General features: G+C 46.1%; 1 protein-coding gene across 5 annotated transcripts in view; it reads right to left on the reverse strand.

Annotated features, from left to right (window-relative positions):
- PPP2R2C (protein phosphatase 2 regulatory subunit Bgamma) overlaps window positions 1–18,031 on the reverse strand; it is a 142,456-nt gene that overhangs the window by 61,283 nt on the left and 63,142 nt on the right. For all 5 annotated transcript variants that reach the window (XM_053255585.1, XM_053255587.1, XM_053255586.1 and 2 more), the window contains one exon: window positions 7,952–8,049. In XM_053255585.1, coding sequence (XP_053111560.1) covers window positions 7,952–8,049 — 98 coding nt within the window. The remainder of the gene's footprint in view (window positions 1–7,951; window positions 8,050–18,031) is intronic.

The following is an 18,031-nucleotide window of genomic DNA, read 5'->3' on the forward strand; positions in this document are numbered from 1 at the left end:
AAGTCAATCTAGTCCAGTATCCTGTTTCACACAGTGGCCCACCAGATGCCTCTGAGAAGCCCATAGGCAAGAGGTGAGGGCATACGCTCTCTCCTGATGTTGTCCCCTGCCCCCCACACACACAACTGGTTTTTAGAGGCATCATGCCTCTGAGGCTGGAGGTAGCCTATAGCCACCAGACTAGTAGCCACTGATAGACTGTCCTCCATGATTTGTCTAAGCCCCTTTTAAAGCCACCCAAACTAGTGGCCATCACCACTACCATGGCAGAGAATTCCATAGATTAATTATGCACTGTGTGAAAAAGTAGAGTAATTCCTTCTGTTGGTTCTAAATTTCCTGGAAATCAGTTTCATAGGATGGCCCCTGGTTCTAGTGTTTTGAGAGAGGGAGAAAAAATTTTTTGTCCACTCTCTCTACTCCATGCATAATTTTATAAACCTCTATCAAGTCTCTCTGTAGTCACCTCTTTTCCAAACCAAAAAGCCCCAGATGCTTTATAAATCTCCAGATGATTGGGGGCCTGGAACACCTTCCTTATGAGGCAAGGAAGGTGCTCCAGGCCCCCAATCATCGGTTGCTCCCCTTCGGCACCTTTTCTAGTTCTACAATGTCCCTCTTAAGATACAGTGATCAAAACTGTACACAGCATTCCAAATGTGGCTGCACCATAGATTTGTAAAAGGGCATTATAATATTAACATTTTTATTTTCAATCCCTTTCCTAATAAGGGGATCTCAAAATCTTCTATACTCCTCTACTGTGTTTACATGGAGGGAGAAAATAATCTCTGTGACAATTCTTATTCTGGATGTCATCTGTCACGTGATGGCTGGAGTCGCCCTGGCACATCTCTATCCCAGGAGGAGGGCACCCAGTCTGTGTTTCCACAGCTTGCTGTGAAGACTTATAGATGAGGAGAAGAGCACTTGGTCCAAGGTGTGCACCTGAATAACCTTGATCAGCTTGATCCACACTGGAAGAAGTCAGGGTAGATCAATCCCCTTTCTACTATGAGGATGGTTGTGTGGATGTCCTGGTCTTTTTGCTTCTTGCTGAGGTTAACTAAAGAGGGCTCTTCCCATTTCTATATGGGATTCCTCCTGGGTTATGAGCTCTGCGGAGCTCATATGTGAATTGCCTGACTGGAGATACCTCCATGATGGAGGTACTGTTATATCATCTGTGCAAGGACTGGAAAGTCATGGCTGAGGTGACATATGGCTGTACCTAACTCTCTCTGCAGGTGTGCAGGTTGGCCCCCCCTTCCCCAACATATTTGTGGAAAACAAATAGAAATTGGCTTTTCAAGAATCCCTGGTTGGGGCTGCCTTTTAAACCCAATCCCGAGCACACCCCACCACCACCACTTTACCACCCCAGCACTGTAATAGGGTGCCCTGCTAATGTTGCCATCTGGAGTATGTGTACTTGTGAACATACATCATTGTTGCTTTATTCCGGGGAGCAAAACACTTAGTGCCCATCCTGTGCCCTTACCCTCCTGCTTGCCAGGAGAGGGGAGCAAGGTACAGAGTGGCAGGAGGGAATGCTCCTGTGTGACACTGCTGCCTAACAGTCTGACAAGCTTGGGACAAGCTTGGGTGGTGGCATTCTTGTTCTGGGCCGCTGGATTGGAGACAAGAGGGACGGGGCTGGTGTGCAGAGAGGTAGCCAGTGAGAAGCGCCACAGGCATGGAGCAGACGCGATCCCAGGTGGGTCTGCACCACCGTCTCTGCGATTGTGGTTTCAAAAACTGCTCGGAACCGCGGTCATGGCGCTGTCCAATTCAGGGATAACACTTCGGCGGCCAAATCCCTGGTCTCTGTGGCAAACCTTACTGCAAACCAAAGGTTCAAACTGGAGTTTGGCAAGGCAAACCACAGGTCGCTTTCGCCATGAAACCTCAGTTGCACATATTCAGAAGTAACAGAGTTCCAACCTCTGCCCTGTTTAACTCCGGTTTCATGTTACGTCCAAATTCAGCAAATGTCAAATACTACAGTTACTAACAATAGTTAACACAACTATATTGCATGAGAGAACAATGCCATGACCAAAAGTACTTATATAGCATTGGCAGTAAAGAAACAAAGCATATACACAACTTACCACTAGTTTTAAACTACCTTTGCTATTAAGTCCTAGATGGGAAAGTGTCCACTACTAATTCCTCTGATAACCCATGTTATAAAATTTACTGATGTATAAGATTCTAGAGCAGGACTGGGTAAACTCAAGCCTCCAGATATTGTTGAACTACAACTCCCATAACCCCCAGCCACAATTTATTGTAGCTGGGGATGGTGGGAATTACAGTTGAGTTTGCCCAGCCCTGCTCCAGAGTATAAATCTCCTGATTTATTCCCCAGAAAGTATGCACACGGTCATGGGCTACACCATGACCATAGGCTTCCAACCTGTGGTACTCCCAATGTGGCTAAACTACAATATAAGGGGTACCATGGGTTGGGAACCCCTGGCCTACACTAAAGATCTGCACTGTGTATAGTAAGTTCCATAGTAGTGAAGCACAGTAACTCAGCATGGAACCTGAAATCTCTCCTCAGTCATGAACTCATTTAGTGGCCTTAGGCAAGTCAGCTTCATTTCAGCTTCAGTGCTTCCCCATCAGAAATGTGGGGGTAATAATAACAGCATACTTTACAGAGCTGTCATAAGGATTACTGCAATTACATATGTGAAACATTTTGAACACTTCATTGTGAACACTTGCTATATGCATCTTGAAATATGTGTTAAAATACTATAGATTTTAGATTGTGGAACCTTTGGGGACAGGGATCCATCTTATTTATTTATTATTTCTCTAGTGTAAACTGCCCTGAGCCATTTTTGGAAGGGCGGTATAGAAATCAAATAAATCATCAATCATCATCATCATCATCATCATCATCATCATCCCAGTGGTAACTGGCACCCTAGGTGCAATTCCAAAACAACTTGAAGAGCACCTCAACACCATAGGGGCCACAGAAATCACCATCAGCCAAAAAGCAACTGGGAACAGCCTATATTCTGTGACGATATCTATCATAATAACAGCAACAACGTTGATAATAAAATCCAGCCATCCCAGGTCCTTGGGAGGGACTCGATGTCTGGATAAAACAAACCAGTCAATAACACCTGTCTGACTATGTAAACAAGAAATAATAATAATAATAGAAATCACCATCAGCCAATTACAAAAAGCAACTTTATTGGGAACAGCCTATATTCTGTGACAATATCTATAATAATATTGATAATAAAATTCAGCCATCCCAGGTCCTTGGGAAGGACTCGATGTCTGGATAAAACAAACCAGTCAATAACACCTGTCTGAATGGCAATTTGAACAGGAGTGTAGGGAGCTTACTAGAGGCCACAGGACAAGCTCTTGGTGGCGGCCCTCTCCTCTAAATTGGTTTGTGTGCATTCATAAGTGTGCACTGGCCACATCCTGCATATGATGTCATACACAGGGGGCATGGCCATCATGGGCAAGACAAGCCACTTCTAGTCAGTGCTTCTATTCAAGTGCTGTTTGGGTGCATTTTTTCTCTACTTTGAGTGAGGCAGAGAAAGAAGTGCCCAGCCTTGACCGAAGTGTTGGCTGGGAACAGCAGTGGGAAGCTGTCTTGCCAATAAATGAGAAAAGCAGAGAGCAAGTATCTTTCTAGAGGCCCCTGGAGGTATGGGGAGAAGTGGGGGGAGAAGTGGGGGGAGAGTCCTTCGAGCCTCGAGAAGTGCTAGAAGCACCAGTAGACTGAGGATACTCGTCCCCTCATGCTCTACGGTAGCCATGCACTTGATTTTGAACACCAACCTTCTGGTACATTTTTCTCAGAGTCAAATAATGCTTAATTGTACTTATAAGACTCAAGTAGTCCCCCAAGAATGCACAGATGGAATCTGTTATGTATCATCATTATACCAACATTTTAACAATAACAACAATCACCTTGCAAAAGTTGGACTAATGCACTACTAATGTCCATATCCATCATCCTTGAAATGACAGGAAAGGAGCAGCTTGTGCATGGTGCTGTATCAAGAGCACTCCCAGAGCTACAATGGCTTTTAAAGAGACCATGCCAGCATTTCTGGCATAACCTGGGTTATTTGTTTATTTGTTTATGTTATTTTAAAAATGTTTAATCCACCATTCAGAAAATTATTCCAAAGCATCATACAATAATCTGTGGTGGGTGGATCAGGATCTCGATAGTGTTGTTGGAGGGGAAGACCCGCATACTATAGTGTGCCTGAGGGATTAAATTATAGTAGATGATCCCTTAACATAATCCATAAATCCTTCCATGACTCCTTAACTGAATTACAGCCAAATCATGTCCTTCCTTGTAACCTTTCAGAAACAGTAGCTAAAAGCACTAGTATAAAAACTGGGAAATGGTCCCCTTTAGATTACTGATGTGCTCCATCAGGGTTGCTGTTACATTAACTGAACCATCTAACCCAATATTGATTGATAGATTGATTGATTGATTGACTGCCTGACTTCCTTAGACTTGAGGCAGTTTACATAAATTAAAACAACAATGAAGAAAAGAGAAGAAGGGCGAGAAGGGGGGGAGAAAAAAAAGGAAAAAGGAAAAGGAAAAGGAAAAGAACCCCCCCCACACACACACACATTAAAAACTAGAGGCCTGGCAAAATAGATAGGTTTTCATGAACTTCTTAAAGGACAGAAGAGAGGGGGCATTATGAATCTCAGGAAGCAGAGTGTACCATAAGGAGGAGGCTGCAACAGAGAAGGGCCTCCCATGAACCCGAGCCCCACATACCTCCCTTGGGCCCAGGACTCTGAGAAGGCCCACTTGAGACGACCTCACAGGGTGGGTTGAAGTTGTACGGGACGGAGAGGCAGTCCTGAAGGTGCACAGGCGCCAAACCCTGAAGGGTTTTATAGGTAATAACCAGCGCCTTGAATTGGATCCAGAAGCAAACTAACAGCCAACGCAGCGACCTCAGCAAAGGTGAAACCTGATCATATTTTCTGCTGCCCATAAGCAGCTGGGCTGCGGCATTTTGGACCAGCTGAAGCTTCTGAGTTGTCTTCAAAGGCAAGCCCAGGTAGAGCGCATTGCAGTAGTCCAACTGTGAGGTGACGAGGGCATGAGTTACAGTTGCCAGGGCCTGCCGGTCAAGGTAAGGCCACAGTTGGTGCACTAGACGATGCTGGGCAAAGGCTCCTCTGGCCACAGCTTCCGTCTGCTGTTCCCGCAGGAGCCATGAGTCCAGGATAACTGTCATGGCTCAGACTTCTGACTCAGAAGAGTCAGAGCAGGAACAGGAGGATTCGCCTGCTAGTGAGGGCTCAGAGGCACAGCAACAGGACTTGGCAGGGAGCCCAGACTCTGGAGCTGAGGATTCGCAACAGCTGCCAGACATGATTTCTGATGGGGAGAAGCCTGGGATTTCACCTGTCTTGAGAACACGGCTCAAGAGGGAGATTCAGCGGAAGTCACGCTGGCGCAGGAGATCATTAGAGAGGAAGCCAAAGTGCTGACTCAGGGAAGCCTGATTGGCTGCTGGTTCTCTTGAGCCATATATATTTGGTAGTCTCTCAGTTGCTCAGGTGCTGTTTGCAACATTCACTGGCTGCAGACAGTTTGCCATTGAATTCCCAAACTTTGTCTGAGTTCCAGTTTGCCTTGTTTATGCTTCCTGCTTTGTTCTGTTAATTCCTTGCTTCTGTTGTCCTTCGCTATTCTCATTCCTTTGCCCTGTGTTTTCTTTCACTTATTACTCAGTTATTGTTAGAGGCGGGTACCTAGTGCAGTTCAGGGGACTTAATTCATTTATGGTTTTTCTTTGTGAGCCTTTTATTTTTTCACTCATGCAGTTCTGCTGCTGCTTTCTGTTAACTCGCCGGGGAGTTCTGAAGGAGGTTGTAAATCCTGTTGGGTTAGCCAAGCTAACAGATTTATGACAATAACCCCCAAATCACAGGCCTGCTCTTTCAAGGGGAGTGTGACCCCATCAAGGGAAACACTCAAAACCGGAACCTGGCCAGATCGAGAACTGAACAAGAACAACTCTTTCTTGGAGGGATTACGCCTGAGCTTGTTTTTCCCCATCCAAACCCTTACAGCATCCAGACACTGCATCAACACATTCATGGCACCCCCAGATCGGCCTAGGGTGGTGATGTACAATTGGGTATCATCAGCATACTGATGATACCTCACCCCAAACCAACGGATAACCTCACCCAGCTAAGATGTTAAAAGGCATGGGAGCAGGGACTGAGCCCTGCAGCACTCTGCAAGAGAGAGGCCATGGGCTAGCGCACTCACCTCCAATGCAAACTGTTTGAAACCGTCCACTAAGGTAGGAACGGAATCAGCACAACACTGTGCCCCCAATTCCCAACCCCCGCAGGTGGTTCAAAAGGATACCATGGTCGAGGGTATCAAAAGCCGCTGAGAGATCTAATAGAACCAAGAGAGGCATGCTCCCTTCATCGAGGATCTGACAGATCTGTCATCCACCACAGCGACCAATGCAGTTTCCGTGCCGTGGCCTAAACCCTGACTGAAAAGGGCAGCAACCACTTTCTCCAAAACGTTCCCCCAAAAGGGAAGGTTGGACATAGGTATAAAATTATCTAATATCTCTGGATCCAAGGAAGAAGACTTCAGGACAGAGTGGACCACTGCTTCTATCAAAACTAGAGGAACCGCTCCCTCCCTGAGTGATGAATTCACTAGTTCCTGAACCCAGGACCTCCCACACACCTCAGCCGAACAAATTAACGAGGAGGGGCAAGGATCAAGTGAACAAGACTCTGTACTCATACCACAGAGAACCCTATCCATATCATCAGCCTCCACAAGCTCAAACATATCCCAATTGACATCACAAGACATTACCTCCATCACTTCAACGGACATAGCACAATCAGAGTCTGACTCAGAGCGGAGACGAGCGACCTTATCGGCAAAGAATTTGGCAAAAATGTCACAGCGGCCCTTCGGAAGGACTTCCTTCTCCTGTTTCCCCAAAAGGATATGGGTGATCCGAAATAATCCCATTGGACAGGATTCCACTGATGCAATGAGAGCAGAGAAATAAGCAGACTTCGCCACTCTCACTGCCACAGTATACTCCTGGACACAGGAATGCAACTGTGTTTGATCGTCTTCAATCCCAGTTTTCCTCCAGCATCGCTCTAAGTGTCTTTTGACCTGTTTCATGCCCCTTATCTCCTCTGAAAACCAAGGGGCAAGAGACCCACAAACTTTAAAAGGCCGCTTAGGAGCAATCTCATCCACCGCCTTCATCCACCGCCTCAACGAGTTGTGCTGGAGAGCTGCCCACAAGATTGCAGGGAAACTCCCCAAGCACCCTCTGGAATCCAACTGGATCCATTAGGTGACTGGGGCGGACGAATAAAATGGGTCCATCACCTCTGGAATATGGACCCATTTTATCAGTCAGCATGGGAACATAATTTTTTTCCACTAAATCCTTAAAAGATTCTGATTTTCAAAGACAGAGTCACTATCACAGTTTCATACTTGCCAACATGTTCCTATTTTCCCATTTATCTGAATGGGAAAATAGGGACACGTTGGCAGGTATGCAGTTTACTGTCACCTTAAGAATTATGATTCTTAATAATATGTCTATATTGTCAGCTTAAAAATATTATTTATCATCATCACCATCATCATCACCATCATCTTTATTTCGGTCTTTGACCAGCATAAGGTAAACAGAGACATAAAATTAGCAACTGTTAACACTGAAAGCAGTAGGATCTTTGCTTAGAAACTGTAGAATCTATCAATCTCTATCTATAAAATTTATAAAAAGCTATAAAATCTATAAAATTATTAACATTTATTAGCTGCCAAGCTGAATGGTGGAATGAGAGACTTACTCTGCCAATAACTAGAACATTGAAAACATCATACCTCTGGCTCCCTTTGGAATATAACAACTCGACCACCTTTGTCCCCTGTTGCCAGCAACTCTCCCGTATGGTTGAACTCAACAGTTGAAATAATGTCAGCTGTGGAAGAAAAGTGAGAAAGCAACAGTTACATTGGTGTGGCCGTATAAATAAAATATTCAACTATATAGAACATGAAGGATATGCTTTTTCTTTTCCAAAGCTCGACTCTTAACTACTGGAGAACATTAAAAAAAATTATACACAGAAATAGTGCTCATTAAAATTTTTATACATCGAAATAGTGCTCACCAACATTCTCCTGAACTGAATCTCAGCATTACTCTCCTACTTTTCCTCTCAAGTTCTCCATGTCCCAACTTTTAAAACTTTTAAAAACTTTAGAAGAATTTTGCAGTGCCCCCTGCTCCTCAGATTACCAAAAAGCACATTTGGTAAACCAACTCTGGCTCGCAATCATTGAGAGTCATCGAGATCAACGAGAGTTAATGACTGATGTAGGAGCAGTCATTCAGAACTGGCATTTTCTAAGTACAGAGTAAAAGAAAAGACAATGGGGAAAGGGAGCAGGGAAACTGGAAGGAGGGAAGACTGTATAGTGTACAGACCTGGAAATCAGGAAATTGGGCACAGATTCTGAATATCCCCATGGCCTCCATTTATTGCATCATTATGATCCATAGTGCACTAGTATTTAAGTCCATAAGCTATTCACTGGGAAGTCTGTTGAAATTTCATCTAAACTATTAACTAGTTAGGTGGCCTGAGGCAACCCATTAGCAGTGTGCAAGATTATTATTTTTTTATTATTCAATTTATGGTCGTAATTAAAAAGATCTCACTTGTTTGTTCATTCATAAAATCAATTTTTTTTGTTTTGCTATTTTTCATTACTCCAGTAAGCATCTGCTCTCCTCCTTCTTAAAGCTCCTGGGCCCTGCTCCTGAACTGTTCGTGCACATCCCTAGAACTGCCAGCTGCTCATAGGTAACAATGGTGAAAGTCAGGATTTTAGCATCTGTGACTGAACAGCAGTTTGACTATCCAGAAGCACTGGGGGTAGGATGCTGGAGTTCTTGATCTTCCTAACTCAACTCTTGGTTCATGTTAAAACTATGGGTTTGGGTTTTTTTTAGTTTTAGACATTTAAAAATGATCTGGCAATACTAATTTAGTTCATAATCTCCACATGATCTCCTAACAGGTGCAGGGAGGACTATGTCTGAGAGAGTGGTTTTTGACAGCCTGTGTGGGGCTTCCCCACAGTGTGGGGCCTCGTTTACATCAGAAGAGGGGAAGAGTGGATCAATATCCCATTTCTATCCCTTTGTCTGCCTGTTCCCATAATAGGAGGGTTCCTGGCTGCTTTACCAGCTTGTCCTTTGGCCTGCTGGTGCTGCTGTTTAATGCCAGGTCAGTCCAGAATAAAATCTCTATCATCCGTGGTATAATTGTGGGGGAAGGGGTCGACCTGGTTTGTATCATGGAGACCTGGGTAGGGTTGCTGGGAGAGATTAGTCTTTCCCAGCTGTGTCCACCTGGGTATTTAGTGCAGCATCAGCATAGCCTGGAGGGCCAGGGAAGTGGAGTCGCTGTAATTTATAAAAGCTCTATTTTCCTCTCTAGACCTCCTGTACAAGTGAGTGCTAGTTCACAGTGTTTGTACCTGGTACTGGTACAGATCGAGACAGAGTGAGGATTCTGTTGGTGGGATTACTTCCCCACCCCACTACCCAGCTGTCTCCCTGCCTTAGCTCATGGAGGTGGTGTCGGATTTGGTGTCGAGGACTCCCAGAATGATTGTTCTGGGTGACTTCAACATCCATCCTAAGGCTGCCTTGTCTGGGGCGGCTCAGGTCTTCATGGCCACCATGACAACCATGGGGCTGTCCCTGTTGGAGATGCAGCTCCTGATGGCATCAACTCTTAGCACCAGAAACCCTATTCACCACTAGGGGCACTAGGAGTAGAAATAGTAAGGGAATCCCCACTCTGACTACACTTTATTCTACTTCCCCTTTATTAGACTGATAGTCTCCCGTTTCATTCTCTCACCTGAGAGAGACTTCTTTCTTCTCCCTTCCCCCACTTCCTGTATGAAGCTAGTAACCAAGCATGTTGGTCTTATCCAGCTCTGATGGATTTCCTAAATAAACTACTTTATTTGGAACTTTAACTCCATGTCCCCAGAAAACATTAATTAGCAGTGCTCCTTTACTAGTGCACTTCCACTGTAGCTGGGGCAGATAATGAAATCCCCACCCCGAGTTCTTTGACAGTCCCAACATGTTGTTGGTCCAACACATGAACTGGAGCACAATGTGGATCAGTTTTTCAACTGAGCAGGAGGATGGTGATTTGAAATTGGAGTGTGTGCCTCCATGCCCTTGTCATGAGATAACAGATCACTTCCTTCTGAGGCTCAGAGTTTCAGCGGCTGCACCACTTTGCAAGAGTGGGGGACCTATTAAAATGGTCCGCCCCCAGATTCTAGAATCCCAGATTCTAGTGGTTTCCTGAGGATTCTGGGGGATTTTCCAGCTGGTATGGCAGACATTCCTGTCAAAGCTCTAGTTGCTCTCTGGAATGGAAAGACAGCTGGGCAGTTGACATGATCACTCCCAAGTGATCACTCCCAGCAAAACAGAGCCCATGCAGTACCTTGGTATATATATACCTGAGCTGTGGGTGATGAAGCAAGCTGGGAGATGGCTGAACCATAAGTGGAGGGAAACTGGGAATGAATCTGACTGAACACAGGTTAGAGCTCATTACTGAGCTGATTCTGTAGCAGTAATGGAACAGAAGAAACTTTGTTTTCTTCCACCATTGCATTCTCTCAATGTTATTGTCCAGTGGGGCTTTTCTGGGTGGTGCGGGGCCTTTTGAAATCTGGCCCCAGGCAAGATGTGTTAGAACCCTTGATAGCATGCTGTGATGTATTTCCACAGCACTTTGAGGGTAAAGTCATTTGCATTCACCATGAGTTGGACTCTATAGTTGATTCAGTGTCATTAGGAGAGGTGTCCAGAGTATCACCTGGTCCAGTTTTGCTGGGAGAGTTTCAATTATTGGTGCCCGAGGATGTGGACAAGGTGTTCAATCAGGTTCCGCTAACCACATACATGCTTGACCCTTGCCCTTCATGGCTTATTAAATCTAGAGGGGAAGGAATTTTTATCTGGGTTGAGCAGGTTCTAAATGCCTCATTGGAAGAGGAAGTGGTCCCACCTCTGTTGAAGAAAGCTATTATTTGACTACTCCTAAAGAAACCTAGTCTGGATCCAGAGCATGTAAACACCCATAGGCTGTGCACAAACCAGTTCAGCGCTCCTTTTCTGGAGCACCAAACTGGTTCAAAAGTCTGGCGTTCAAGTCGGTTCAGGGGTAGGGTGGGGCTTTAAGGGGAAGGGAGGATGCCCTTATTTGCCCCAATGCTTTCCCCCCCACTGGTGCTCTCACCAAAACTGCTGGTGCAGGGCTGCAGCATACTTCCCTACAGCCCAGGTCAGCATCTTACCAGAAGTGGCCAGCGTTCATGTGCATGGTGGGCATACACGGTGGCCACTTACAGTAGTTTTGGTGAGAGTGTCGGTGGGAGGCAGGAGCAGTGGGGAAGGTAAGGGCACCCTCCCTGCCCCTTAAAGGATCACCCTGCCTCCCAGGAGTGCACAAACCAGTTCGTGTACATGCCTAATAGGCTGTGGCCAGTATTCCCTTCCTGGGCAAGCCTGAGGGTGTAGTGGCTGACCAGATCCTGTACTCAAATACTCTTAGAGGAAATGGATTATCTAGATCCATCAGGCTTTGCTTTGAAGCAGAAACTGCTTTTGTCACCCTGCGGGATGACCTGTGGAGGGAGAGAGAGAGAGAGAGAGAGAGAGAGAGAGAGAGACAGGGGGAGTACAGCCCTGTTAATTCTCTTGGACCTCTCAGTGGCTTTTGATACCATTGACCATGGTATCCTTTTGGATTGGATGGCTGAGTTGGATGTGGGAGGCACTGCTGGAGGTGGTTCCTTCCTCAAGGCCCACTTCCAAATGGTGGTGCTGGGGGATTACTGTTCAACCCCCTGGTAATTGTGCTTTGGGGTTCTGCAAGGTTCGATTATTTCCCCTATGTTGTTTAACATCTACATGAAACTGCTGGGAGACATCATCTGGAGATTTGGCCTGAGGTGTCATCAGTATGCCAATGACATTCCGTTCTCTCTCTCTTTTTCATCAGATGCAGGTGAGGGGGTGACTGTCCTGAATCAGTGCCTGGATGCAGTAATGGTCTGGATGAAGGTGAACAAGCAGAGATTCAATCCAGACAAGACAAGACAGAAGTACGGTTGGTCTGTGGTTCCTCTCCCCGAGTGAATGATGTTCAGCCTGTTCTAGACAGGGTTCCACTCCCCCTGAAAGCCCTCAAGTAGCCTCTGTGGCTTGGAACGCCTTTTATCGGCTTTGGCTGATATGCCAGCTGCAACCATACCTGGCTAGAGTTAGCTTGGCCACAGTTATTTGTGCTCTGATAACCTCTCGCTTTGATTACTGCAATGCGTTGTATGTGGGGCTGCCTATGAAAATTTTGATCATATGACACCAGTGCTTTGTCAACTGCATTGGCTCCCAGTCTGTTTCTGGGCCCAATTTAAAGTGCTGGTTTTAACATTTAAAGCCCCAAATGGCTTGAAACAAGGTTATCCAAGAGAGCGCCTGCCCCACATTTCCAGATTCAGACATTAAGATCTTCTTTCAGATGCCATCCTCCGAGTGCCCCTGCCAAATGAGGTGAGGCATGTGGCTACTTGGGAGAGGGCCTTTTCGGTTGTTGCACCCTGTTTATGAAACAGCCTCCCCAGTGAGGTTCACCTAGCGTTATCACATTTTTCTGTTAGACCTCGGGTAAAGACCTTTCTGTTCACTGAGGCCTTTTAAATTTGATTTTTAAAACTGACATTATAATATTTTAAAATTGTTTTGTACTGTATTTTTGTTTGTTTGTTTTTGGTGTGTTGTGATGTCATGTGTTTTTGCTCGATGTTTTAATGCTGTGTTGTGAACCGTCCAGAGAATAATTTGTTATGGGGTGGCTGACAAATAAAGTTGTTTAATAATAATAATTATCATCATCATCATTCAGTTCAAACCTATTAGCATTTGGGAAGGTTGAAAAATTTTTTACATCCTCTGTCATTGGGAGCTACTTTGCAGTAGGGATGTGCAGGGAACCGGTTCGACTGGCAGGTAGTTCCACCAGTTTGATGGTGGGGGGTGCATCTTTAAGGGTGGGGGAGGGTGCACTAACCTCTCCCACCTCATTTCCCCCACCAGCACTCCATTTTGGTAAAGCCCCTTGGGGCGGTGGTGTACCTCCTCACCCCCCCATTGCCGCATCTCCTGGAAGTGACCGGAAGTATCAGGTGCACCTGCGCCCACCGGGCACGGACATGCATACGTTGCAGGTACATGCGCATACGTGACATGAGCGACGTACCTGTGCCTGGTGCGCACAGGCACGCATGATACTTCTGGTCACATCTGGGAGACACGGCAATGGGGTGGCAGAGAAGAGTAAGTGCACCCTCCCCCACCCTTACAGTTACACTCCCCCACTATCAAACCACCCCCTCCCGGTAACGTGCACATCCCTACATTGCAGCCGGTTAAATTGTAGACAAGTTGCAAGTCTGCTTGACCTTTCTGACTCCTAAACTCCAACTTGCTTTCCTTCCTGACAGGCATATCCTGCAACAACTGGCTAACGTATGTTTCACCCAAACTCTGTTACTTTCTCCAGGACAAAAGTGTATGTTGGTTGGCCTTGTCATCACCCCAATGTCCTGCAATTGGTCATGCCAGTGCCTCAGTTTCACAGGCAAGCCCCCATGAATATGAAACATAAGCTTTTGGTTAAGTGGTCTTCAGCTGGAAAAGCTATGCTCCTTGAAATCCAGCTTTTATCATCTGCCAGGAGGACAGAGAAAGAGACCTCTGAATCCAAACTCAACTGTTTCCTCTTAATATGGTATTCTGCAGCACACAACAAATTAGCTATCTGCCTATTTATAATGCTAGAAAAAATTATTTTTAATTAGTAGCAACCTTTTATTTGCTTAATTTATTGCAAGGTTATATTCTGTGCATTCTCATTAATAAAACAAATTATTTTGTTAACCTTTTCTGATCTGTGTAGATTCTAAACCGAGGTTTCTTAACCTTGGGCCCCCAGATGTTGATGGACTATAACTCCCATCATCCCCAGCCATGTCCATTGTGGACTGGGGATGATGGGAGTTGTATTCCATCAATATCTGGGGACCCAAGGTTAAGAAACCCTGTTCTAAACCATTGTACCTCAGCCCACATAATTTCCTTGGCCTTCTAAAGTACTGCTTTAGGCAGGTACTAACCCTCTAAGCAGGCCTGTCCTTAGGGTGGGGCAACCGGGGTGATCACCCCAGGCCCCGTGTTTGAGGGGGCCCCGCTAGAGGCAGGGGACCATGCACACACACTGGCCAAGGTACAGGTGGCGGGGTGGGGGAGAGTGTGCTGAGGTGCGGGTGGCAGCAGCAGCACAGGAGAGAGTGTAGCCAGCCCAAGATGGACTCCCTGCCTGCCTGCCTGGAGGCTGGCCAAAGAACGGTTTTCCATCCCCGCAGCAGGGCAGGAGGAGAGAGGGAGCTAGTAAGGCTTTGATCTGCTCACTCGCACATCATGTGCTTTGCTTTATTCTTTGGGTGGCAGCAAAGGGAGGGAGTGGAGGCTGTTGTGAAGCCAGGCAGGGAGCTAGCACTAGTGAGGCTCCTCAGCAACAGCCAGCGGATCTCCCTCCCTCATCCTGCTGGTCTGCCTGGCTCGAAGGCTCTGCAGCAGGCGGTAAAAATGGGTGAGAAGGGGAGGAGAAATGGCCAAGCAGCAGTACGCAAGTCAGCAGACAGTGTTAAATATTCTTGCTTTCTCTTGAGTTTGGTTGTTTGTGCCCAGAACCCGTGTTTGTGTGTGCGTGGGCGCGCACAAACTGTTTGTGCCCCCAAGAACCTCTGTGTGTGTGTGTGTGTGTGTGTGTGTGTGTATGTGTGTGTGTGTGTGTAGGGGGTGACTGATGCACCTGGGTTGCTGTTGCAAGGAATTAAGGAGTCTGGGGGGCAGGGTTTACTTTCAAAAGTGTGGCAATGGACACACTGCTTGCAAACAGTCTCCCTTTCCATAGGCAAAGGGGGAAGGGGAAGAGTTTCATCATGTGGGGTGGGGACTTTGTAGAGAATCGAGGAGCACCCTCATGGTGACCAGGACTGACTTTTTTTTTTACGTGTGAGGTCTGACGGCTCCATGCTTGCAACAAAACTCCTGAACTCTGTCTTCAAAAAAGCAAAAGCATGAGGGGTGTGTGTGTGTGTGTGGTAGGGGACTTCCATCCAAGCACTCAACTATGCCAAGGGAGTAATCTTTTGTTCAGTCACGCTTATTGCAACAAAGCAAGAGAAAAGAAAAGCGGCTCCAACTTCTTGCCTGTTTTTCTGAACAGTGGGTCCTCTTTCCCACCCAGCCCTCATTGCATTAAAAAGCAACAAAAATCCCAATGTCTCTGCCCTCCCCCAATTGCCTGGGGTTGGGTTTTTTTAAAAAATCTTTGTATTATTGCATATTGTTTCTTAAATACTGGATCCTTTAGAGATGGAAGAGGGAGTAGATGAAGAAATATGTGGTGTGGGAATAAAGTTGCGTGTTGAAATGTTTCTACTAAATAATGAGTATTTGCATAAATAAATAAAAATACTTTTTTATACTATTACATTCTTGTGAGTTCAATTGTTCAATTGTGCCCTTAAGAACTCAGGTTGAAAATACTGCACCACCTTGGGTTGAAGCAAGGTAGGAGGTGCTGGTGGCGGTGTTAAGTTGCAGTAAACGTTCAGAGGTGAGACAAAACTGGTACAGATTGAAGAAGGGCTGGGGGAAAGGAAGGAAGAGGATCAGGAGCCAGTGTGGTGTAATGGTTAGAGTGTTGGCCTATGATTGGGAGACCTGAGTTCAATCCCCACTCAGCCATGAAACCCACTGGGTTATTCTGGACCAGTCATGTAGCTCTCAGCCTAGCCTACCTCACAGGGTGGCTGTGAAGATAAACATAAGTAACCATGTACACTGGAGGAAGAGTGGGATAGAAAAGTAGGATAAAAAATACTGTGTCAGAAACAGATTGATTATTTGCTTCCTTTGAAATGGAAGAGCAGTGGGCATTCTGTGAATAATTTGGATGGATGATGGTATGCTGCTTTGCTTTCCAACTTGAATTTTGGAATTCAAGTTTGGAATGCAAATGTGTTAAACTGTGTATATTTGTGTCTTGGTTTTACATAAAATGTATATTATTTATTTATTTGATATGTTAAGAGGGGGCTCATGCTGACATGCCCCCCCTTATCATGCTGATATGCCTCCAGCCCCGCACCCCCCTAGAGACAGCTCTGCCTCTAAGTGTAGGCAGAGATTAGGAACTGGCTGAGTGATGACTCGATAATCCAGATTGATCTCTCCCCACCCTATAATACTCAAGAATCCTACTAAGTCAGGATCCATCAGGACTCAGAGGCCAAATCAGCACATAACACAAAACCAGAAGTCCTTTCACCTCCGGTTTCGGGAACTGCACATCCAAACACAATTTTTGAAAAAATTGACTTGCAGTTTCCCTCCCCAGATTCCAATTTATACCTTTGGTTTGAATAAAGTTTCATTGCCTGTACCTCAGGTTTTGTCGAGTCAGCATTACATCTGAACACTGGCACTGCAGTTGCCCCCTTCTGCAAACAGAATTGAGGGAGGAAGCTCCTTCCTCGTTCTGGCTGCTATTAGCTGCTTGGGCTGTCCTTCAGTAAAGAAGGAAGCCCCAGCAGCCATTTCCCCCTCCTCTCTGCCTTCAGCAACAATTCAGATTATTTTGTCCGAATTCAGATGGGAGAGTGGAGTGGGGTGGGGTGGAACAATGGGTCCACTTTATGTCTGGAAGCAGCCAGACTCTGACAAGGTCTTCTCTGGGGGTGGGGAGGAGAAGGAAGAGCAGATCACAGCTGTATTTCCTAGCATTGACAGAAATCTTACAGGAATCACAGTCCCCGAGTGGCTAGTGCTCACCCCTTCCACAGATGCCTCTTCAGAAGAACTCATCTGGACCCCTGTCCTATTCACAGGACCCCTTCCATCACCCCCAATCCCCAGAAGCAGTGGCAACACTCAGTCCAGGCCAAGCTTCAGCAGCAGCAATGTAGCCCCAGCTTAGCTGCCCAGCCCAGATCCCAATTGGGATCCCAGCCTAGATCCCAATTGGTCTACTCAGAAGAATGGGGAAGCAAACTCTGGCACTTGCTCTGGATCAGGGTCTAGACCAGGGTTTCTTAACCTTGGGCCCCCAGATGTTGCTGAACTACAACTCCCATCAGCCCCAGCCACAATAAATTGTAGCTGGGGCTGATGGGAGTTGTAGTCCAACAACATCAGGGGGCCCAAGGTCTAGATAGCTCTAGGACAGGGTGGAACTTCTGGCCAGGCCTTTGCTGGTGCAGTTGCTCCACACTGGAGCTCCTGCTAGAGCCTACTTTTAAGAGCTCTTTTCCAACCTCTGCTTTGGCCTTGGGTTTTCTTGCTTTGCTCTCCTGGTTCCTATAGCTTTGTCTGCCTCTCCTGGCTTTGGTCCGGCCTCTGCACTGGCCCCATATTCAGACACAGCTTCCCTACCTCAAACAATCCTCCTTGTCCCTGCCCCACTACAAGGCAGTGGGCACAGAAAATGGCTCTGTTCACTCAATAGGGGCAGTTGACACTTGTGCTATTTTAGGGCATTTTGGTCCTAGAGACTAATACTGGGTAGCTAGACACTCATTTAATTTCACCTACCTAGTAGTGATCTTCCCAGGATGCCAGGTTAAGGAGAGGGAACAGGTTAAAAAGAGGGGTAAGGACTTCCTGAAGGACTCGAAAGACATCACAGCTTCAAACCATGGTGTAACTTTATCATGTATAAATCATCTGTGTTTTGCCCAATTCATGGCTTATGGCAAGGAAAAGCAACCTATGGCCCATAGGGCAAGCAA

This window comes from Hemicordylus capensis, chromosome 5 (genome assembly GCF_027244095.1).
Source record: "Hemicordylus capensis ecotype Gifberg chromosome 5, rHemCap1.1.pri, whole genome shotgun sequence".
NCBI classification, from domain to species: domain Eukaryota; kingdom Metazoa; phylum Chordata; class Lepidosauria; order Squamata; family Cordylidae; genus Hemicordylus; species Hemicordylus capensis.